General features: G+C 36.8%; 3 protein-coding genes across 5 annotated transcripts; 1 reads left to right on the plus strand and 2 right to left on the minus strand.

The window, feature by feature from the left end:
• Positions 1–38: 38 nt before the first annotated feature.
• On the minus strand, positions 39–10032 carry LOC131936100 (uncharacterized). 2 transcript variants are annotated; one of them, XM_059292964.1, is made up of 3 exons: positions 9906–10032; positions 2178–3472; positions 39–777 (listed from the first exon to the last, which is right to left on the minus strand). In XM_059292964.1, the coding sequence occupies exons 2-3, from the start codon at positions 3459–3461 to the stop codon at positions 730–732; spliced, it is 1332 nt and encodes a 443-aa protein (XP_059148947.1). In that variant the 5' UTR covers positions 3462–3472; positions 9906–10032; the 3' UTR covers positions 39–729. The 2 variants fall into 2 exon arrangements, with proteins under 2 accessions (XP_059148947.1, XP_059148946.1); XM_059292963.1 differs by lacking the exon at positions 9906–10032 and adding an exon at positions 5906–6080.
• Positions 10033–11639: 1607 nt separating this feature from the next.
• LOC131936142 (uncharacterized) lies at positions 11640–17323 on the plus strand. Its single transcript, XM_059293048.1, has 2 exons — positions 11640–11709; positions 14568–17323. The coding sequence occupies exon 2, from the start codon at positions 14643–14645 to the stop codon at positions 17127–17129; it is 2487 nt and encodes an 828-aa protein (XP_059149031.1). The 5' UTR covers positions 11640–11709; positions 14568–14642; the 3' UTR covers positions 17130–17323.
• A 1461-nt stretch (positions 17324–18784) lies between these two features.
• On the minus strand, positions 18785–24948 carry LOC131936119 (uncharacterized). 2 transcript variants are annotated; one of them, XM_059293016.1, is made up of 11 exons: positions 24924–24948; positions 22437–22493; positions 22230–22286; positions 21641–21687; positions 21406–21503; positions 20997–21156; positions 20627–20700; positions 20433–20541; positions 19818–20299; positions 19627–19674; positions 18785–19376 (listed from the first exon to the last, which is right to left on the minus strand). In XM_059293016.1, the coding sequence occupies exons 2-11, from the start codon at positions 22469–22471 to the stop codon at positions 19344–19346; spliced, it is 1143 nt and encodes a 380-aa protein (XP_059148999.1). In that variant the 5' UTR covers positions 22472–22493; positions 24924–24948; the 3' UTR covers positions 18785–19343. The 2 variants fall into 2 exon arrangements, with proteins under 2 accessions (XP_059148999.1, XP_059148998.1); XM_059293015.1 differs by lacking the exon at positions 24924–24948 and adding an exon at positions 23392–23427.
• Positions 24949–25233: the final 285 nt, after the last annotated feature.

Below are 25233 nucleotides of genomic sequence, written 5' to 3' on the forward strand. Positions count from 1 at the left end.
CAGCAAGGATGTCAAGATTTTGTAAGCTATTTTCATATCAGACTACCATATTTTTTTTAATGGGGAACTGACCATACATTTCTAATAGTGGAAAATTTGATACAAGACATGAAAGAAAGTCAAATGAACCGTACAAATGTAAGTGTAGTTGAACCATACATTTTATTTGAAACAATGCTACCTTCAACAAGCAGTATATTAGTAGACTAGTGTACTATGTTTGTTAATATCCTCTGAATAGACAACATTCTAAGTATGTTTTGTTATAGTCCTCACAGATAGTCCTCACAGTTCATTGACATTTAAATATTTTTTGTGTATAAAAAATCACATCAATGCAATTAAAGTAAAATTGTAAAGGAAACAAATAAAAGTGTATCATGAAAGAACAGGGCAATAAAGCCAAAAATATAAATATGTACAATAAGACTTGATATGTCTGAATACAATACCCAAGGTGTTTTAGTATTTACAAGATATACAAATATCAGTTTAGTCCTACATAGAAACATGTCAAAGGTCATTTAATATATACATCATTACATGTCATCTCAAATGTAGTGTTATACTGTTATAGCCAAGTAACACTGCTGTTTTATTATACAGTACAATACGAACGTAGTCATATTTTTGCTCTACCTCGAGGTATGAGTTGAGGCAATACAACTGAAATCTAGCCATTTGTTGGCACATCTTTATATCTGTAGACATCACCATTCAGAGACCACACTATTCATCTGTGAAGAGTTCATCTTTTTGACGAACCGGTAGGAAATGCTGTGGACATTTTAAAATTTGGTCAGCTCTTAGAATGACCATCAAGGAATGAAAATATGTTTAAAAAATTCTAATAGGTTGGGGTCTAGCATTATGGCGTTATGCTTTACAAATGTTGATTGAGTGAGGTGGAATTCTGCTAAAATATTTTCTGATACCAAAACTTAACTCCTTAGAATTGTCATGCTATGACCCTATGATTCATATTTTTATACTTATATATACTAGTTAGTCATTCGTGATTCGATATGAAACATGGATACCCCAAAAGATTGGGCACATATTTGTTATAAGTGTAACATACGGGGGGGGGGGATTTGCCCTACCACATAAACGACTGCAGGCTTACATCATTACCGCCTACAACTTCTCAGTCGTGTACAACATTTCCAGAAATCCTCTCTCCCCACAGTTCTCCAAACAACGGCACTATTCAAAATACCGAGGCTACTAGTAAACATTCAACCCGCCTAGACGTCATATATGGCTGACCCACTGGTCACCCAACTCAACCATTTTAAATGACCGAGATTTCGCCCAACTATGAAAACAAAGTGATAGACCAACCCCACTTCCCACCTTACAAAAGAAAAAACCACCACCCCGTCTTCAAGTTCTATTCGTGTAGGGCCTACAAGGATGGTCCAAAAAGTCAGCGTGATAAAATAGCTAAAACATGAGACAAGTTAAACGTACGTATCACAGAACACGCTATATGTGGCATTTTAAAAGTCGGAAATGCGAGAGATACTATCCTCAGTTTACAAAGAAATGTTTTGGGTAGGAGGGCCCAACACTTTAAGATAACGGACACTCAGAATATATCCACGATTTGAGGCTAGCGTTTAGAAAATGTGATGATTTAAAGAAAAAACTGCGCTCCACGTCTTACTTGGGTGCTATCATGCTGATACCGTAGACGTGAGGGTATCACACCTAAAGATTAAAGACGCCAAGTAGTAGAAAACAGAAAGAATAGGACATAAGGTTGTAGACCATATTTTAGACATTAATTTCCAGAGCAGGGGACGGGTCGGAGGGGCACCTGAAACTTCCCGGGGCTTACTTAAATTTATTTAAAAAATGGGGGACGGGACGTGCACATTTGTTAAAGTATAATTATATTTTCTATAAAAGAATTTTTAAAATTTCTGTCGGGGGGGGGTGGGGTGGCAGTGTTTCTTCCTTTTTGGGGGTGTATAGGTGGACCGAAAGCTTTTAATTGCGTCCCCCCCCCCTCCCTCCCACAATCCCCAGAGAAAAATGTCTGGAAAAATGCACGGATTCAGATATCTCATACCAAGGACGAATACATATGAAACATTGATTTTAAAAAAAAAAATTAATGACGATCTAATGAATCATAATTTTTCACCAGTGAAAAAGTCATAGGATTTTACCTGATGGCCACCATAGCAGAGCAAGCGCGCGACTGGGTTGGTGGGGCGTGACGTCACAACCTCTGTAGCCTCTAAACTAGCAATATCATCCAATTCATTTTCATCGTCTGTTATTTCTTCATCCATACAATACTTTAACAAGTCACTGCAATCAGGTAGAGATGGTAATCGATTACGCAAGTCTCTCCGATCTTCCCGCAGGTCACGACATTCATCAGACAATACTCCTGTGTTAATATCGTCATATTCAGTAAAAGCGGTATCGATTAGAGTGTCTTCACGACTTTCAGAAAACTCACAAAGCCTGTCCTCTAGATCAGGAATATCACAAAAACCCATATCCCGACCCAGCAGATTCTCCGTGACTGTCATCTCTTCAAGTGGCTGCTCGCTACATTGGTACTGCTCCTTACTTTTTGTGGCATCATGTATCGATACGATGCTTCCTTTACGATACTTCAGTAATCGCCGCGGCTGGGGACACCTGATCTGCGAGAGTTGGACGAGAAAATCTCGTAAGGCGAGTGACGTCCACATGGGCGGCTCCTGTCTGTAGGCGTAGCTTGGATGATGTATAGTCTGCTCGTGTGAGTTCACAGTTGGGGATGACATGCGCAGAGAATCGAGTATAGACCAATTATTTTTTATACTAATCAGATTCGTTGCATCGATAGATTCAAATAAATTGACCATTATCCTTTTTGTGTTACTACGTACTGTAGCTACATTTTTGTTTATAGTTTCGGAGAAATTCATGTTCTCGTCAAAATCATTGGTTTTTTGCTTTTCGTTAACTTGATGTCCTTTGTTGAAAGTGCTGGGACTGGGGTTTAAATTTGTCAACGAGCTGCTACTGAAGTATTTACTGCTGCTTATATTTATACCGTCACATTCTGTAGTCTGAACCACTGGTTCGTTGAGCGGATGATGAGATCGCTGGTTGTATGTCTGACTCATGTTTGGGCAGACGTCACTAGGTGGCGCACTAGAGCAGCTGATGACGTCAGCCTGACTCACGCTCGTATCTGTACACGCGTCACTAGATGGCGCTTTAATGCAGTTTGATGCATTGCAGTTTTCCAACATATTTGCTGGTGCATCTGCCCAGTCAATGTCCATATCGTCTGATCCATTTCCCCACAATCCACTGCGCTCCGCGGGCTGCTCACCGCCCGGAGATGCTCTGTGGCGAGTCTCTGTGTTTGGACAGTGGTCACTCGCGTGTCCAGTGTCTGGTTTCTTGTCCTCCTGGCTCGCCCCAGATGTTGCCATTATCATCTGCATTCCTTCCTTCTCTGTCAAAACAAAACATTGGATGCTGAGATGAATTATATAATAAATTGAAAATCACCCGAAAACAAAACGACACTGAACAATGATATTATTAGGTCTAGGAATTATCCTCAGTATTCTTTTAAAACAATAGCGTCATAGAATCACAAACATTTGATATGTCATTGTAAATAATTTTGAAATACATTTAAAATATTCTAAACAAAATATTCTCATTTAAACGATATAAAACTGCCAAAACCAAAATCCAAATGAAATAGAATAAATTAAGAAAACCTGCTTAAGTGGCCACCCATAAATGACACATCAAAATGTCGGGGAGGGGTTCACACTTATGTAGGGAAGTGCTCGTTTGCGGTAGGAGTTGAGCTTAAATATGTCGCAGCAAATGTCTGTTAATGATGAAAACTGACAATTTTTGTTAAGGCTTGGGTTATTTCAAGGGTCAATGGAAGGTACAGTTTGAAACATTTAGGGTTATTTCTAGGGAAGGCGGAGTTATGAAACATTTAAATATTTGGGGTACTTACCTTTTTTGTGAAGACTATGACAATAGTGGGGTGGAAAGGTAACAGTCGAAGTTTGTGTGCAGGTAAAAAAGGGTTATAAAGTTAGCAGATTAAGTACTAAATCTCAGCTATGTCTATCATGGGGTGAATACTTTATTTTCGGAAATTATTTTTAATACTATGTAAAATCTCTAAGTGATCACGGAGAAGAAGAGATCGCTAGCCTCATGTGGGAGCACATAAGGAGAGCAGCCAAATACAGAGTCCAGTGGAGAGGTGTGGTTGCTGCCCTTTGCTCCCCAGGTGCCACAATGGGTTAAGTCAAGTTTTTAATTTCACATTTTAAAAAATAAATAAAATGATTACAAGTATCGAGTTGAATAATACACCAGACGTAGCAAATTTAAAAATGCGCGGTGGAAACAAGCCAACATTGAAATCAGCATCGATTCTCATATTTAGACAAGTTTAAATCAGAATCGATTCTCATATTTAGACAAGTTGAAATCAGCATCGATTCTTATATTTAGACACGTTGATATAGGTTATCTGAAGCTGTTTTATTTTTACAAAAACCCACCAGATAATTCATTATCTAATTAATAGCTTCATCGAATGTGCGTAAATTCTGTGGAATGTTACTTTAATGGTGCCAAAACTATGGGCATCTGGCGCCAAATCTGGAGCCAGTACATCAACGGAGATGTGCGTTGTCTGCCTTTAGCACATCGATAAAGCAATCTTTTGATTAGCGAGTTATGCCCCTGTATTTGGACCAATCCCAGACTGTAATGAGCGCTAATGTAGCCATGTGCTCGTGCTAAAATTACATTAAGACACTTTACATGATGCAGAAAACTGCCGTCAAAGTATGTTGTAGTTCCAGAGATAGGAAACACATTGCCAGCGCCAAATGGCATACATGTGATCTGCACGCGAGACTGATGACCACAGGCCGATCTAAAGATGCCCTGGCTGAGGACCACAGGCCGATCTAAAGATGCCCTAGAACCTATCCATTTAACGTCACAGGTGGTCATTGCATGTACCAAACAAATAGACCCTTCGCATCAGTATACTGGTTCTAACCTATCCCACGCCTAATAATTTTATTATTATTCTAACCCTTTGGTTTTTGAATTATCGATTTCACTTTCAATGAGCCGTGATAAGTTAAAACAGAAAAGTGCCATATCTTAAGGCCGGTCTGTCTGGTTGTTTGAACACAACTTTGATTGGCCAGAAGAGGTTGAGCTCTAAGGTAGGCTGGGGTGGGGTGAGGGGGTAATAAAGACACAACGACGCAGCTAACAACGACGTGATTTTGTGTAAGGGAGCTTTGTAATTAGTCAAACTGAATATGGGCAGTTCTAAAACAAGTGGCAACTAGGAAATGAGAAGGGGGGGGGGGGGGATTGAAGAGTGAGGGATATATTTTAAACTGTTAATAAAACTGCAGCTAAAACTACGAACTCAATCATTCGTCTAGCTAATTCAGCCAATTTTATTTTTGTCAGATATAATTTGTCTAGCTAATTAGCCAATGTTATTTCTGTCAGATATAATTTGCCTGTCTAGTTCAGCCAACTTTCCCCCACCACCCAACTAAATAATTTGTGTCGATGATATCCAGGGTTTCTTTCAGATATTTTTCTCCGGGGGACGGGGAGGAGCCCTTGTAATGTCTAGGGGCGCGATTAAATTTTGCAAGGGATTGGACACAAGTTGAAATAAGGGGGAGAAGGGGGGGCGTGTTCCCCGGTGGGGCGGAGAGATGCCTGAAAGAAACTCTGCTGATACTAAACAATGGTATCTCTGCAGCACACACAAGTGCATAATAATCTAAGTAATGAAATGAACTTTTTCTCACATCTGATCTTTAGCAACTTTAGTTAACATTTTTTAACAAATCGAAATGTAACTTACCATTAAATATTTTAAATGATCCATTCCTTTTGATCAATCACACGCAACAGCAGATAAAAAAAAACCACAAAAAAAAACTAACGCCTTGAAGTTTTTCTCCCGCTGAAGAGACTTATGACATAAGCAAGACCATTCTGGATCCATGGCAATGTTTCCAGCCAACTACCTGCAGCTCGCCAGGTGAAGAAGCGTGGGAAAACACCGTTCTGTTTACCACAAGAACGTAGGTATGAACAGGGTTGGTGGGGAGGGGGTCATTCTAAAGACATCGGTGCCAAAAAAAATGGCGGGATGCTGGCATAGGGCCCGGGGAGGCGACGCGCACGTAAAGGTGTAAAGATAATATTATTTATCGGTAATTAGAATGGGCGCTTCTTTGGAATCAAGCAGGGCTCGTAAAATATTGGGCAGTCGAAACAAGCGAAACGTCGAACAATGGGCAGCGCTTGAGGGCATACCACACTCGTACGTCAAACACTGGGCACTGGGCAGCGCTAGAGGACATAACACACCCGCGAATGTAGAAGAACTTGAGTACAACTGGTCGAGATTTTATTGTCTTTATCACGTAGTATTGGTGGTATAGTTTTTCGAGAGTGTGGTTCATATACCCACCAACTCAGAACATCAATGTAACAAACAACATATCAGATTGAACGACAGCACATCAGATGTGAGTGACACCTTTAGCCTCCCCTCCAATTATACCAATAATGATGTCAACTTCTCTGCAACAAAATCAACACACACACACACAAAAACTTCACAGCCCTCTTGTAGCGCACACCAGATTCTGATGTTGATAATTTGTGTTTAATGTAAAATTAGTTAATAAAAAACGTCAGCCTTTGCATTCTTTTGTGGTATTTCAGTTAAGTGCGGGGAATATCAAATTTCAAATACATTCCAGAGAGAAGGCATTGCCAAAGTTGTTTTATATGCACACACTTTTTTTTTAAGATTGATAACAGATGAAAAAAAACATCTAGTTTTTTTTTAATGGCGCCAACCTCACTTAAATCATCAAATGGTATCGATATTTGTAAATAGCAGGTGTGCTACAAATATACCTACTCAAACATTTCATACACAGCGGCGTAGCCTCAATTATTCCTTCCTTTACAAACTTTAAGGCAGAATCTTAGATTACATCGCACATGTTCAAACATCAAAACCACGAGATTTCTAGTTCTGCTAGCCTACAGTTTTATTCTTTAATATGATTGTGTTTTGTGTTGGGTATTGATACAAACGGTATTGACATGCAGTGTAATGTAGCTTTAGATTAGGGTTGCGCATGTTAGTTTCGTGGTAATTTAAGTTATTTGGACTCTAATGGCGTGGCATCATATACTTTTAATTAAGAGTAATATTTTGTTTTTATAAATACATTTTTTACTTGAAAAAATTAAAGACCCTTTGTGTAGGCCACAGGAATGTAAGGGAAATGAACGCAAAGTTAAGAAAACTTGAGAAAGTTGACGTTATGTAGGCCCTAGTTGATTTAATGATTTAATGTAGACCCTAGTTGACTTAATGTAGACCCTAGTTGACTTAATGTAGACCCTAGTTGACTTAATGTAGACCCTAGTTGACTTAATGTAGACCCTAGTTGACTTAATGTAGACCCTAGTTGACTTAATGTAGACCCTAGTTGACTTAATGTAGACCCTAGTTGACTTAATGTAGACCCTAGTTGACTTAATGTAGACCCTAGTTGACTTAATGTAGACCCTAGTTGACTTAATGTAGACCCTAGTTGACTTAATGTAGACGTTAGTTGACTTAATGTAGACGTTAGTTGACTTAACGTAGACAATAGTTGACTTAACGTAGACCCTAGTTGACTTAACGTAGACCCTAGTTGACTTAACGTAGACGTTAGTTGACTTAATGTAGACCCTAGTTGACTTAATGTAGACCCTAGTTGACTTAACGTAGACGTTAGTTGACTTAACGTAGACCCTAGTTGACTTAACGTAGACAATAGTTGACTTAACGTAGACCCTAGTTGACTTAACGTAGACCCTAGTTGACTTAATGTAGACCCTAGTTGACTTAATGTAGACCCTAGTTGACTTAACGTAGACGTTAGTTGACTTAATGTAGACGTTAGTTGACTTAATGGAGACCCTAGTTGACTTAATGTAGACCCTAGTTGACTTAATGTAGACCCTAGTTGACTTAATGTAGACCCTAGTTGACTTAATGTAGACCCTAGTTGACTTAATGTAGACCCTAGTTGACTTAATGTAGACCCTAGTTGACTTAACGTAGACGTTAGTTGACTTATCGTAGACCCTAGTTGACTTAACGTAGACCCTAGTTGACTTAACGTAGACCCTAGTTGACTTAATGTAGACCCTAGTTGACTTAATGTAGACCCTAGTTGACTTAATGTTGGTCCTAGTTGACTTAATGTAGATTCTAGTTGACTTAATGTAGACCCTAGTTGACTTAATGTTGGTCCTAGTTGACTTAATGTAGATTCTAGTTGACTTAATGTAGACGTTAGTTGACTTAATGGAGATCCTAGTTGACTTAATGTAGCTCCTAGTTGACTTAATGTTAATCCTAGTTGACTTAATGTTGGTCCTAGTTGACTTAATGTAGACCCTAGTTGACTTAATGTAGACCCTAGTTGACTTAATGTAGCTCCTAGTTGACTTAATGTAGCTCCTAGTTGACTTAATGTAGATCCTAGTTGACTTAATGTAGACGTTAGTTGACTTAATGGAGATCCTAGTTGACTTAATGTAGCTCCTAGTTGACTTAATGTAGCTCCTAGTTGACTTAATGTAGACAATAGTTGACTTAATGTAGATCCTAGTTGACTTAATGGAGGTCCTCGTTGACTTAATGGAGGTCCTAGTTGACTTAATGTTAGTCCTAGTTGACTTAATGTAGGTCCTAGTTGACTTAATGTAGGTCCTAGTGAGGTATAGAGGAGCAACGTAAAGAGGATGGGGTAGTCAGGAGATATTGTATGGGGAGTAAGGGCTCGGGAGTCTGGAGAGAAAATGTTTGGGGTACTCAGACGTGACGTCATCTATAAACTGAAAGGTAAGGCGATCGGGGGATTTAAAGAAAGGGATCAGTTAATTCAAAGAAAGGGATCGGTGGAATAAGAGATATATTCTGTGAGAGCAGTCATTTAATCGTCGAGTTGAGAAATCTAGGAACATGTGGGGGGCGTGAACTTGAATTTGTCCACGGAGAGCTGTCCGCTGTAAGAGTGAAATGACCCACATCTCTCCTAGAAATTACATGACAATTAGCAACTTTAAAAAATAAGGGAGACAACTTTTCAAGACAGCCATAACCAACAGTTTTACCCTTGAACCCATCCACATCCTGCCACCAGATGACGTAACAAAATTTCAAAACCCCTTCTTAAAAGGACGTCACAAATACTCTTGTCTTTATCCTTTGCGTCGTTAAAAAATCCATGATGCAATTTTAATGATGCAATTAACGTCGAAATTCAGTTTCAAAATATATTTTTAATGTAAAAAAAATATCGTCACACTAACTGAACTACCCTCGTCACAAAGGTCCGATTCTTCTCCCCCCCCCCAGAATATTGTCAATTTTCTGCCAATTTTCTGCAAGTGCTTGTCTGTGAGAGTCTACGGAAGCAGAGGCGTAGCGAGGGGGGGGGGGCGGATCCGGGTGACACCATTTAGGGGTGACACCAAGGCAAAAAATAGCAAAATATATAGAGAAAAACTTGAAGGGGGGGGGGTGCAAATCGACAGTTTGAGGGGGGTGCAAAATCAAAAGTTTGAGGGGGGGGTGCAACGAAAACTTGAAAGTTTGTCCCCGGGAAGGGTCGCTACGCCTCTTGGGGGTGACACCATTGAGTGCCGCACCGGGTGATACCCGACCTCGCTACGCCACTGTATGGAAGTACAACCTCTCGAGTTGAATTTGAATTCATCTCGCTTGAATTTGAATTCATCGCATTTGAAATCATCCCGCTTGAATTAAGATATCTTACCTCTAGATTAGACCACTAAGAATAAACAATAGCTGTAGTAGTAATCCAGAATTTACGAGAAAGAAATGCTATGCTAGTCTTAAATTTGTCACTCAAAAAGCGATTACAGAGCACACATACACACAAACACGTCATTATAGGGCACACACGAGCATGAATACAAGTCATTCAATCGCCGTGTAATGTGTTGTTTACATCACACGGTCTGTTCATGTTTACTTCTAGATCTAGTAAATGATTCAACAGATATAAAGAAATCACGTGACCTATGGGTTAAACATTTCTGTGTTGTCTCCATTTTTCCCAAACATTTAAAATAACATTTTTCGGCAGCTTTTTTTGTGTGTGTAAAAGAGTTGAAAGCAAAGTGTTGAGTAAGATTATGAGATAGGATGCTATATTGTACCTGTACGAAATTCAGGCGGAGGTCAATTTCCCACGGTCTAAGCACCACAGGTAGAGAGATGAGAATAAGGGGGGGGAGAACAGTGGCACCTGGTGTAAACAGTCTTTTCGTGAGTGGCCCACTCTATGCCAGGTCATTTCGAGGGAGGAATGAGTAGTTCTTGAACATGACTGCTTGTAGTTACTATGTTGTTCTAGAACATGATTGCCAGTTCTGAAGTCTGAAATATAATTGTGTTCTTGGTATACTGGTACATCACGGTACAAGGTACATGCCACTTGCTGGCAGAAATGATGTAGGATGCAGTCTTTAAACAAACATTTAGATCAATGTTCCATTTGTTTTGATAAGTGGGGTACTATACAGTTTGGCGGGTTAGAAAGGTAATCTAGGTGTGGTAGTTTTGTGTTGGTGGGGTTAGGGTTGGGTGTGGTAGTTTTGTGGTGGTAGGGTTAGGGTTGGGTGTGGTAGTTTTGTGGTGGTACGGTTAGGGTTGGGTGTGGTAGTTTTGGTGGTAGGGTTAGGGTTGGGTGTGGTAATTTTGTGGTGGTAGGGTTAGGGTTGGGTGTGGTAGTTTTGTGGTGGTAGGGCTAGGGTTGGGTGTGGTAGTTTTGTGGTGGTAGGGCTAGGGTTGGGTGTGGTAGTTTTGTGGTGGTAGGGCTAGGGTTGGGTGTGGTAGTTTTGTGGTGGTAGGGCTAGGGTTGGGTGTGGTAGTTTTGTGGTGGTAGGGCTAGGGTTGGGTGTGGTAGTTTTGTGGTGGTAGGGCTAGGGTTGGGTGTGGTAGTTTTGTGGTGGTAGGGCTAGGGTTGGGTATTGTAGTTTTTTGTAGGGAGGGCTAGGCTATATAAATTCTATTTCGGTCAAGGGAGAGTGGGGGGTGAGGTAGCCGAAGAGTTGCGTGGAAGAAGCTTGCACAGAAGTTGCATTTTAAATTAAGTTAAATCGTAACAAATAGCCATTCCATATAATCAGTGTTTCTTTCAGACTTTTTTCTCCGGGGGGAGGGGGGGGATTTGGTATTGGGGGGGGCGACTATATATATAAATTTAATTTCGTTTGGGAGTGGGGGCGGTTAACTTACTTCGGGGAGGGGGAGGGGCTGCATATAAGGCGTAGACGTACACCATCCTTGCAATAGCAACACGTAATGAATACTTGAAGTTGCATCATTGACCACGTGCTATGTGTGACAGCCTCGAAGTCAAGCGCTTATTAAAATATTGCAGTTCTAAACCGCAAACGACCAGAGGAGAACTAGAATCTAGATCTACAGATCTACTCGAAAGCTAGATCGAAATCTACGCGACCTCACAACATCACCAATTAAGTATTTCCTCGGAGCCTTGTGATACAACATAAACATTTGTCGTTAAGGCTGCATGCTGTCCGCCTACTAATGTAAGCTCTTAATAAATGTTGGTCTCTAGACTAGATCTAGAATCTAGATCTAGACCTAGATCTAGATCTGTAGTAACTGTAGTATCATAGTCTGTCTTTTCACAGGTTACAAGATTGAGATGGTCATGACATAGACCCATTTCTAGATCTAGGTCTAATTTATATTTATATCTAACCCACGGTTAACAAATAGGTTATGTCGAAAATTACTTTCTATGTGATAGATCGGTAATCTATCGTTTTGGGTACGTAAAATCGCCCGCGGCTATTTATGTACGAAAACGTTACCTCATTGTCAAGGCTTTAATAGAAGTAAATTGTCGTACTTTTGTGTCAAATATTATAGATAAATGAATAATAAACCTAAATCAATGGCTAAATATATCGATATAGGCCAGAAATTAACTTTAAACAGCAGTGTCTGAGAGCAAGATTTGCTATGTAAACAGCAGCCATTTGTAAAATAGAGTGGCTTCCCCCTGAATCTGGCGCTAAAAGCTTATAAAAATTAAACTTAGACAAGATGGCTGCTATAGTAAATGAGCATGGTTGCATCTGTTGGAAACATCGCTAGACTTCATTTATTACGGGAAAGTTTTAATTCAATTGTTTAAAAACAGGTACATAAATGAATCAAGGAAACATTTTTGAATTTTTTAAAACATAAATCCTCCCCAAAATGTGAAATAATTATTAAAATGTAAGGAGTCACCTGTTTTTCACATTACAAATCGCGGGCGATTTTACGTACCCAAAACGATAGATTACCGATAGATCTATATCTAGATGATTTATTTAGTTAGATTTAGATCTAGATCTAGAATATGAATCTAGATCTATAGAAAGATTGTATAGATAGCTTTAGATCTATTAATTTTAACGAATCATTCGTAGCTCTACTACTTGTGTATTTGTAACAAAGGAGAGTGCATAGTTTATAAGTTTATCATAAATCTCTTTAAATCCTGAGCTTGCATTTTTTTCCCTTTGATTACAATTTACATCTAGATCTACATGTTGACGTCATGTTGCCATCATTAATTACCCGTCAGAGGCGTAGCAACCCTTCCGGGGACAAACTTTCGATTTGCATCCCCCTCAAACTTTTGATTTGCATCCCCCCCCTCAAACTTTTGATTTGCAACCCCCCTCAAACTTTCAATTACTTTTTCCAACCCATTTTGGCGCCCCCTAAGGTCGGCGCCCGGGGACATATGTCCCCTCCCCCCCCCCCCCCCATCGCTACACCTCTGTTACCCGTAGACATTAAGATATTTGATTACCCCTAGAAGCCCTAGATGTTACCATCTGATTACCTCTAGAAGTTACCATCTTTAATTACCCCTAGATCTAGATGTTAACATATTGTATTACCTTTAGAAGTTACCATCTTTAATTACCCCTAGATGTTAACATAACTTATTACCTCTAGAAGTTACCATCTTTGATGACAGCAAGATGTTGCTATCTTTGATTACCTCTAGATCTAGATGTTGCTATCTTTGATTACCTCTAGATCTAGATGTTGCCATCTTTGATTACCTCTAGATCTAGATGTTACCATCTTTGAATACATCTAGATGTTGCCATCTTTGATTACCTCTAGATCTAGATGTTACCATCTTTGAATACATCTAGATGTTGCCATCTTTGATTACCTCTAGATCTAGATGTTACCATCTTTGAATACATCTAGATGTTGCCATCTTTGATTACCTCTAGATCTAGATGTTACCATCTTTGAATACATCTAGATGTTGCCATCTTTGATTACCTCTAGATCTAGATGTTACCATCTTTGAATACATCTAGATGTTGCCATCTTTGATTACCTCTAGATCTAGATGTTACCATCTTTGAATACATCTAGATGTTGCCATCTTTGATTACCTCTAGATCTAGATGTTACCATCTTTGATTACCTCTAGATCTAGATGTTGCCATCTTTGATTACCTCTAGATCTAGATGTTGCCATCTTTGATTACCTCTAGATCTAGATGTTACCATCTTTGATTACCTCTAGATCTAGATGTTGCCATCTTTGATTACCTCTAGATCTAGATGTTACCATCTTTGATTACCTCTAGATCTAGATGTTGCCATCTTTGATTACCTCTAGATCTAGATGTTACCATCTTTGATTACCTCTAGATCTAGATGTTGCCATCTTTGATTACCTCTAGATCTAGATGTTGCCATCTTTGATTACCTCTAGATCTAGATGTTGCCATCTTTGATTACCTCTAGATCTAGATGTTACCATCTTTGATTACCTCTAGATCTAGATGTTGCCATCTTTGATTACCTCTAGATCTAGATGTTACCATCTTTGATTACCCCTAGATGTTGCCATCTTTGATTACCTCAAGTTGTTACCATCTTTGATTACCTCACACATACACTTTAATGCCATGAAGTAGAGGCACTTCACACTTAAAATGAATCACAAGAATACATTGTTTTTGAGAATGTATTGCCTTCCTTGAACATGTAGTTTTGTTGTTACTACCCTGTAACATTTTCTATTTAGCTGCCACAAAATTGTTATAGAAAACAGTTAAATCAGTGTGTAAAACCTTGTAGTCGTTTATTTTTGTAACTTTGACTGTATAATTCAATACTTCAGCTTAAAATGAACTTTTAAATTACTTTTTTACACCTTTTTTGCTCCCCCTTGGGGTCGGCATCTGGGGCTGCCGCCCCACCCGCCCTCCCCTAACTGCACCACTGAGAATAGTGCCAGCTTATGAAATAGGTATCTTGTAAAGATGTTAAATATGCATGTGTATCACCACTTCTTGTTGAATTAAATTGAGAGTGGTCTACAGTAAATCTTTTTTTTTCTCTTTACTTACAGATACCAAAAGGATACAACTTTGTTTTATTAAACTACACCACACAAAAAATACTAAATAGTCAGCAATACTCAAGAATGGCGGCTGCTTTACACTTGAAAGAAGTGATAAAAATGTGTCCATCATTTCTGCTGAACAGAAGTGGCAATTCCCTGTCGTCATTTAATGGATTATTTTCTAACCAGTTTCAACAAAATGTTCATGTCTCGCTAACAAGAGCTAAACATGAAGACACTTCCAGTCAGTCTAAGTCAGCACTACAACGCTATAAGGTTAGAAACAGATTGCCGATGATAAAAGAAAAACATCTGTTGACTGGACCTCACACTGAGAAAAATTGTGCTAGTCTGGGGTGTTCCAACAAAGATTCATGCAAGGAGTGTAAGCCTGAGACATCTGAAGATTTTTGCGGAAAGTTTGAGCGTCCTAAGGTGAAACTGGACAGTACTAAAGAAATAGCTGACAAGCTTTCTTCCTATATGGTAAAAGATGGCTTTATGAGAAACATGGAAAATTTAGATTTATTTTCTGAGACGCAGCTAGTTCAAATATTTGATTGTAGCCATGATGATGTTGAATCTATTATAGCAAGATACCCTTTTTTAAAGACCACATCTACACCAGTCATTGAAGAAAAAGTAGATCTACTAATGTCCTATGATTTTCCTTTGTCTATGATCAGAAACAACCCAAGGCCATTAGTTTCTACATATGAGGAACTTAACAGAAGGTTGCAGTTGTTTGAAGCCAAATCCTTATTGACTGACAATCTTGTCAAACCTATGGAAGATCTTTATAGTTACTTAGCGTATGATGAAAACAGGTTTAATGGAGTTTATGAGAATTTATGTGACAAAGTTGATCAATTAGAAAAATGTACCACCAGTAATTACAAACATCTATCTGATGTTTTCAAATGCAGTCAGGATGACATTAAATCTATTATAGCAAAACACCCTCCCTTAAAGACTATGTCAGTCTCATTACTACAGGAAAAGGTAGATCTGTGGCTCTCCTACAATTTGCCTTTGTCTTTGGTCAGAAATAACCCAAGACCACTTTGTCAGATTCCAATGCAGGAACTTAGCAGGATACTGCAGTTGATGGAAGACAAATCCTTATTAATGACTGAAAATTCAGTTGAATCTCAAGAAGATTTTTATAATAATTTGGAAAATGATAACAAGAGATTTGATACATACACAAAGAATGTACATGATGATCCTTATGGTCTAGGAACAGACAACAGTAAATCTGAACAACTGGCTCAAATATTTGATTGTAGCCATGATGATGTTGAATCTATTATAGCAAGACACCCATTTTTAAAGACCACATCTACTCCAGTCATTGAAGAAAAAGTATATCTACTAATGTCCTATGATTTTCCTTTGTCTATGATCAGAAACAACCCAAGGCCATTAGTTTCTACATATGAGGAACTTAATAGAAGGTTGCAGTTGTTTGAAGCCAAATCCTTGTTGGGTGACAATCTTGCCAAATCTATAGAAGATCTTTATAGTTACTTAGCGTATGATGAAAAGAAGTTTGATACAGTTTATGAGGATTTGTGTGTCGAACTTGACTCTTTAGAAAGTTGTACCACCAATAGTTCTCAAAATCTAGCTGAAGTTTTTGAATGCAGTCAAAAGGATGTTGAATCTATTATAGCAAGACACCCATTTTTAAAGACCACATCTACCCCAGTCATTGAAGAAAAAGTAGATCTACTGATGTCATATGATTTTCCTTTGTCTATGATCAGAAACAACCCAAGGCCATTAGTTTCTACATATGAGGAACTTAACAGAAGGTTGCAGTTGTTTGAAGCCAAATCCTTGTTGAGTGACAATCTTGCCAAATCTATGGAAGATCTTTATAGTTACTTAGCGTATGATGAAAAGAAGTTTGATACCGTTTATGAGGATTTGTGTGTCGAACTTGATGAATTAGAAAGTTGTACTACCAATAGTTCTAAAAATCTAGCTGAAGTTTTCGAATGCAGTCAAAAGGATGTTGAATCTATTATAGCAAGACACCCATTTTTAAAGACCACATCTACACCAATCATTGAAGAAAAAATATATCTACTGGTGTCCTATGATTTTCCTTTGTCTATGATCAGAAACAACCCAAGGCCATTAGTTTTTACATATGAGGAACTTAACAGAAGGTTGCAATTGCTTGAAGCCAAATCCTTGTTGAGTGATAATCTTGTCAAGTCTATGGAAGATCTTTATTGTTACTTAGCGCATGATGAAAAGAAGTTTGATACAGTTTATGAGGATTTGTGTGTCCAACTTGATGCATTAGAAAGTTGTACTACCACTAGTTCTAAAAATCTAGCTAAACTTTTTGAATGCAGTCAAAAGGATGTTGAATCTATTTTAGAAAAGCACCCTCCTTTAAAGACTTTGCCTCTACCGTCAATTGAGCAAAAAGTTAAGTTGCTATTATCCTACAAGTTTCCTATGGCTCTGATTAGAAAAAATCCCAGACCACTGTACAAGTATTCAGACTCTGAACTTACCAGAAGATTGGAGCTGTTGAAAGAAAAGTCTTAGACTGATGATCTTAGATGTAAAGAAAATGAGTAATTGTTATTTGTGTTAAACTGTATCAAGTTGAAACTGAGTCTGTTTACTTGAAGTTAAATTTTATGGCCCTACATCAGTTAAATTTTTTAATAATTTAAAAAAAAAGCCTAGATATTTAAATTTCTTAAATTGAGTATATTGTACTCTTTAAGCATAAGAATACTTATGAAAGAATGTCATTAATGAATGATTAATGTCAATATGTAATTGGCTTATAATTAATTAAAAAAATTTTTTAAAGTTTAAAAAATGTGCCTTGTCTAGTTCAGGGGTCGGCAACCTGCGGCTCGCGAGCCACATGCGGCTCTCCAGCTCCTTGAACAAATACTAATAATCTTAATTAAAAAATTAAATATTTGAAATTTAAAAAATGTTAGTGGCTCTTTAAAACCAGGGAAATTTTGTAAATGCATCTTTTGGCTCTTCCGCTTCAAAAGGTTGCCGACCCCTGGTCTAGGTGGAAAGCTGGTCATTTTTAATTGGAGTAGTTTGTTTTATTTAAATGATCATTTTGTGAATTTTTGACAAACCAATTTTTGTTATCTATTACAATTATTTTCCAAGTACACTTCTTTAGAAGCTTATTGACAATTAAAAATTAATTTTAATGAACCAAAATGTGAATTTTCCTGTCATATAATTTATTTTGAATTAGGAATCAATACCTTGTTTTGTAACACTGAAAAACGCAAAGGACAAAGATATCTTTGTATTTATTGTTGTAAGCCCTTGTTTAAATAAAAAGTAACTTTTTAAAATAAACTTCAAAGTCATCACTTTTTAGAATACATTTTTGTTAAGACATCATCAGGTCCTTTATTTTAGGTGAAAATAATTGATTTCAGAACAATGAGTGTGATCTATTAGAAACACCAGCCTGAATACTCATTAACCCCATTAACCGTGTGTCACGAGTTAGCTCGTCATATAAAATCTTGGGCTTAACCGTACATCACTCGTCTTCAGATAAAAAAGTCGTCTGTGTGCCGTGCGTCCCGAGTTAACTCGTCTTGATAAGAAAATAGCATTGGAAATCAATAACAATGTAGAGGGAGGCTAATCTAACAGCCAATTCAACAGCGGATGATAAAATAGGTCAAAATGTTTTGTTTTGTCAGGACAACATAACAAATCAAATAATGAAAAAAAAAACAATTACACGGTTTCCAAAAAAAAAAAAAAATTTTTTTTTTCCACGGTAAAGGGGTTAAACTAGTCCAACCGTCATTCACTTGACTATCCATTCAATCAGTTACAAGTAACCAAGCAAATTGAATAAAAGTATTCTTTAATTGGAGACAGACTAATAAATTGAATAAAAAGACTACCATAAATATGAAAGGTATTAAAAAATTATAGCTATAGAAATCATGAAAAATTATAAAATAACAAACAGCACAGATTCATATATTGAACATTATTCAGTTTGTCATTCTAAAACTAACTCCATAGATCTATTGGTAATATTTGCTCTATGGACCTTTTATATGCAAGTGACCAAACCATACAAACCTCAGCCATAGTTTCCCAATTTCACTCAAACATACAATGGATGGCTATGTAGAAGCTATTCGAAGAAAGCATCTGATTTTTTGATTTATACAGTTTTTTTTTTTTTACTACCATGATTACACTAGGGAATTCACATCATTCCTCCCCATTACACCACATACATTATTTTCATGATTTAACTGTTTATCTATATATACATATATATACACACAATTATGTTTAATGGCATAACAATACTAAATAAGCAGCAAAAAATAAGGTAACCACTCTACACAATTTTCTTTATTGCACCAAATTCTAAAGTACATGTCTAAATAAAAAAATTACAGCACTGAAAGTTCTTATTAATCAGGTTGAACAAATTTAAAGTCTGAAGAGAAGCAGGGCAATATTGACATTGTCAACTGTCTAGGTAAATAAATTAATTTAAAAGTAAACCATTAGTGCTATTATTTTCATCATACTGGTGAGAAGTGCATAGTAAAATTGTATCAATGAAACGATTCAACTATGACTTCTACAAAAGAATGTGGATAAATAAACATTACTGTTTAAACATAGCATATTTTATTAAGAATTGCTGTATAATTTCTTTTAGTAATGACATAAAAATAAAATCCATAAAGAATGAACATGAAATCTAAATATTTATAGTTGCTGTAGGTCTGATCATCCATTTGGGCTGTCTGCCCATCGTATTTTCTGCAAGGCAACATTGAATCATGTTATCAATGCTAAAGTAGCTTCTGAATTTATCTAATTAAAAAATGAAATAAATCAGTAATAATAGTGAGAACTTTATATAACAAATCTCTACCTTCCTCTATCATTTAAATACTTCTATTACAACCCTGGACCAGATTAATTTAAAAACTAATAATAAATTGTCAGTTACCTGCCTTGTCCTTTGGTTCTCATATAATAAAGGATTTTTACCTCTAATATTACCCACCTTTGAAGAAAATGCAGCATTTGACGTTATCAACACTTCAGTCTTGCCCTTAAATCGGCAAAGAAATTTTTTTTATAGACTACATACAAGAACAATATCCCATAAATCAGGAAACAAACATTTATAGCTCTAGTTTAGTGATGTCAATAAGAATTATTAACTACAAATGTAGAAAAGAACCATCCAGCTACCTTTTGTTTGAGACAAGATGAGAGGCCAGGTGTAGTTGCTGGAACACGGCAGGGGGTCCTGAGAGGGGTCACTGGGAGGGTATTCTCACGGGGCAAGGCTATCCTCTTGGCGCCAGACAGGAACACACTTGATGCAAGTCTCTGGTTTGGTGTGCATGCAAGTTCCTTTTGTTTGGGAGTAAATATCTGAGGCTGAAAAGTGTCTGTGCTTGCAGACTGAGTGTAATAAACAGGAACGGTGTCTGGACATTTGTGTGACTGTTTGGGGGTAAATATTTGATTCTGAAGAGTGTCTGGTTTTGTACTAGAAAAGGGTAGAGGGACATTGTCTGTACATCTCTGTGGCTGAGGCAAGTTCTCTTTTAAAAGATTTCTGGAACATTTCTTTGATGAAATGATAGGAAATACATCATGGACAGCATTATTTCTTCTCTTGACATCTGTTAAACAACGTTGTCTTTCATCGTGCGGTGTAGTTGGGGCTGAAAGAATAGTTTTGAAGTTTTTTAAAAACCTACCAGTAACAAACTATTATGATTTTAGTAAATGGTTCTAAGAATAGGGAAGGTAAAGAAGTAAGACGAAATTTTGAAAAAAGAGAATACAAATAGCTACCATTGAGAATTTTCTCTTTAAAAGTTTGTATGTTCCGTTGGTGCTCCAAAAAAGATTCCATCAGTGACTTTGGTTGTTCCTTATAAAATAATGATGTGCGATTACAGTTCTGAAAAAAGCAGAAAAAAACTATTTTAAAAGCAACTACTAAAAGCAACAGCCTCAAGTTTAAATACTATCACAGAGTTACTTACACCTGGTGTACTGGTTATACCTTGCCCATTAAGAATACATTTAAGAGATGTAGGATCTGACTTGAATGTAGGCTCTAGAAAAGTGAATGAGTAATAATAATTACAAAAATCTTACACATTTTGGGCAGTAAATGGTTTTAATGTCAGTAGGACAGGAGAAATAAACAGGCCTAACACACTGTTAATAATTTGGAATGTCAAATATTATAATGACAAAATAACTACCTACTTTTAATGAGTTTTAACTAGTTTATAAACACAAACCAATAAGTATGCTTATACTCAGCAATTCAACTTCTGAGCTAAATAGTATCTGTTATTTTTATTCCACCTTAATACAGTGGAAATAAGAGTTCCAAAATCTACTCACCTACACCTAACTGCTGCATCTTTTCTTTGTGAAGCTGCAATTTTCTTTTGAAATCATTATGTGATTCCCACATAGACATTCTGCTAGCTTGAATTGGTGTGGTGACCAAAGTCATTCGACCAACTTGAAATGGTGTGGTCACAGATATACCACTGCCAGACTTTGAAAAAATGTTTATTATATTATTAAATATTAAATCAATGCAGTAAGAAGAAAAGGTATGCAGTTGTCTTAAAAACTGATGAAGGAATTTATTTTTAAGATAAAAATGCAGTGATATCTTAAAAGTATATCATAAAAATGCATTTCTTATTTGATACTCAAGTAAAACTTACAAAACAAGGTTTCATTTTAATATCATGTACAAATGGTGCTAAGACTTTTTAAAAAACAAAAAATCCTCTATTACCTTCACATGAGTGATTGGCTGTGCAATTTGACTATATACAATTCCTTCATTGTTCAGTATACTATGCAATGCTTGCTCATCAGCTTCAAAGGGGACATCTAATGAAACAAAAAGTTTTTCATTAACAATTATCTTTCCAGAGTTGGGCACAAAATGTTTGAGTTTGTGATGACAAGATGTGTAGTATGAAAGAAAACTTTTTTCAAGGTCTAAATAATATAAAAGAAGGCATTACCTTGTTGCAAATCTGAGTGGTTATGTCCTTTAAGATGCTTTGTATTGCTGACACAAAATAAATGAAAAAGTTTTAATGCGCTCCCCTTTCCTATTGATTTCATATACAACTATCTTAGTAATTTCAGTCATCTACTTTTGTATCTTTATTTTCTTAACACAATCCTATTCCATTGCAGTTAAGTTAAAGCATGGAAAATATTGCTTGTGAAACCCTCCGGAAATGTAGTTCATCTGATTGTTTACCTTTGCATGCAAAAGTGAGTGCGGGATCAAATTGATTTGATTTTATCTGAATTTAGTCAGTGGACTTAGGTTGTCATTCAGACCTAAGCTCAGGAACCCTAAATTAAGGTTTTTCAGGGAAGCAATCATGTGCTCAATAATCTGATCTGACTGCGCATAAAGCAGCTTCTGTCCCCTTTAATTTAAACTTTCAAGTTAGTTTTTTTTTTAATCAATGCCAATATGGAAGTTCGTGCTGGTATTGTATTTCTTCAGCAGTTACTTTTATACATCTTGCACTAAGTCTAGATGATAATAAATGATTTAAGTTAAAAATAAACAGCTAATTTAAAATTCATAGTAACCTTTTGATGTCACACATAGTTCTTTGCCTCCCTAAACCTTGAAATCTGGGGATTTTACTGCAATAAACATATTACATATTAAGAGTTTTACTGTAATTTAAAGGACACATTTCCTATTACAAAACTTTTATTTGTCATGCTGATTAACTTTCCAATACCATAAATTCATGTAAAATAATATTGAATCATATTAATTTTTTATTTTACCTCTTCCTATCCATTTTTTGTTGATGCTGTGACATTGTAAAATATCTCAGGTGTGATCTATATAATATAAAAGAAAAATAGATAAGTCTATTGTCTTAATATTACTAAAATGCATTTAAAAGTAAATATGGCTCATAGTATAAGAGACCATTTGATTGCCCATTGGAAATCCAAGCACAATGCCTGTTCAGTAAGATAATAAGGGTCAGATGTATCAGGGCACCTCTCTCTACACTGACTACACAGCTGATAATATACAACTTGGCATCAGCTGTGTAGAGGGAGTAGCCAAAAGGTAACCAGAGTTGGTAATCCTATCACCTAAGGGGCTCCACTTCTGTTTCCTCTTCTAGATCAGTTGCTGTCCCCAGCTAACATACAAGCCGCATCAGCCAGCGGCTTTGAACTCAGGACTTTCAGGTTAAAAGTAGAAAATGTTTAAAAATCTGTATTATAACATTCAATAAAGTTAAATATAAAAAAAAGTCATAGGCCTATAAGAAAATAAAATAATAGGGCTTATTGCTTTGGCTTTATTATATAGTAGATCTAGCCTATATACTATATAGACTACTAGTACTAGGGTACCTGTTTAAAGGGCACCTAAGGCTAGTGCATGCATCTAGTAAAAAAAATGAGTAATGAATAACGAAGTGACTACGCGTCTCGCAGAGCGTGGCCCCTAAAAAATAGACTACACGTCTCGCAGGTTGGATTTGCCATCTTGTAATTGAAAATGCTTACTTTTTACTTCTCTATCATATCCGGTGTGGTTGAGTCAACAGTGTGCTAGCTGTAGACCGTCGTTCATAGACCCGGAGTACCGAGTTCGGCCGGTACTAGTTTTTTTTTTTTTTTACATTTTTTTTTCATATTGAAAATATGACGTAGACTGGTTTTTTTTAAAATAAAATTTCCAAACATCGTCACTGGCGTGATTGCTGTCTTGCCTTACGTTTACTATCCCGTGAGTGGAAAATCCCATCATGGCCCACAGTCGGCGAGGTCACTGTGAGTTCAGCAGGTCTAAAGCATACATCATAGAATGAACACAAGTTCACGAGATCGTATGTCTTCACTTCTCTCTTCCCCCCCCCCTCAAGCAAATTAAGAAAAAAAATTAAGTTCACATAGGATAAATTATATAGACTTACATCTACTATCACACATGCTAGATAGCTAGGCATTAGGCCTAAAGGTTAAAGGACAGTTTGATTTAGCTAGATTGCTGCTAGATCTAGATCTAGCTAGATCTAGGACTATCATCTGACCCACTTATTGACACTTCACTGTACTGTTTTTTTTACACGTATAAGACTCTTAGTCTTAGGTGTTGACATAGGCCTAATATAAATACACTTAAAGTCTTAAACTCGATCTAGATCTATGTCAACATTAAATTGTTACCATGAAAAAAAAATCGGGCAGTTCTGATCTGTTTTTTTTAAGATCGCGTGCCACCTAGGGTAAATATTAAGCGTAACGCGGAGCGAACCGCGCAAAGGTGGCCTTACGTGTAACGCAGAGCCAACCATGCAAATGCGGCTAATGAATAATATTAAGGCCAAGGCTATTCCCAGCCGGTTGGGAATAGCCGTATTGGGGCTATTCCCAGCCGACTGTGAATAGCTCCAATACGGCTATTCACAGTCGGCTGTCATTTCATGCTAAATAGTAAATACGACTGTGAATAATATCTTAAAATAATAAAAGCATTTATTGTGACTGGGGAATGAGTTATAGATTAAGAGAGCAGTGCTATTTATTTTTATTTTGTTATAAAAAAGTTATTACAATTAAAGTTTAGTTTAGCTTTTAGGCTCATATCAGACATATCTGCTACAGGCATATAGGTCGTAGATGATCGATTATGCACTAGAATAATAGATCTAGTAGGCCTAATTTTTAAATAAATAATACTAATTAAGCATCAGTTTGGTAAAGTTTAGTTGGTTGTGCACATTGCTATTCACTTATCAGTTACCATTAAAAATTCGCATTATCACATAGAATAAATATCAGGTGAAATAGGGTGTCCTTTTGTGTTTTTTTTTTTTTTTTTTCTTTTTGCGGATATGCCAACAATTACGTCACAAAAAAAATTAACAAAAGTAACCCTTCGATGAGTAACTTAAGTAACTGAAAAAATATTTTGATATTACGATTGAGAGGCATACATCAAGAGTCATAGCATATGGCATCTGATGGATTAGAACCCACACCTTCTAGCACAGCAGCCACTTCTAATGACCGCTCGACCACACATTTTCATGCCTAGTTAGGTATTTTTAACATTAAATCTATCAAAAACGGTCACTTGAATACGACTGTGAATAGCCCCAATACGGCTATTCACAGTCGGCTGTGAATAGACACTTCGTAATATTAATTTAATAGAAATAGATCCAGGGATCTAGATCTAGTCCAGACTAGACTCAGACTAGTCCTATTCTATTGATTTAAGTAAAGTGATTTAGATCTACTGACTGATCTAGATATTATTCAGATATTCTAGAATCTAGATCACTAGAGACTAGGTCACTAGACTAGAGACCCCTGACTAGATTTCCTAGATCTAGTTGTCCCAGAGTTTAGAGTTTAGATTAAGACAAGAAGTTAGAATTGTAGAGAGTAGAGTATGAGTAGACTAGTACTAGTAGAGACTAAGACTAGATAGTAGAATCTAGATTCTAGATTCTAGTGACAAGTCTCTTCTAGATCTAGATCTAGATGTAAGAAAAGGTAAATATCTAGATCTAGAACATATTTTGGAGGTGTAGATATCTAGATTTTAGAT

Source organism: Physella acuta, unplaced genomic scaffold, assembly GCF_028476545.2.
Source record: "Physella acuta isolate Inbredline_101_S28 unplaced genomic scaffold, ASM2847654v3 ptg000168l, whole genome shotgun sequence".
NCBI classification, from domain to species: Eukaryota; Metazoa; Mollusca; class Gastropoda; family Physidae; genus Physella; species Physella acuta.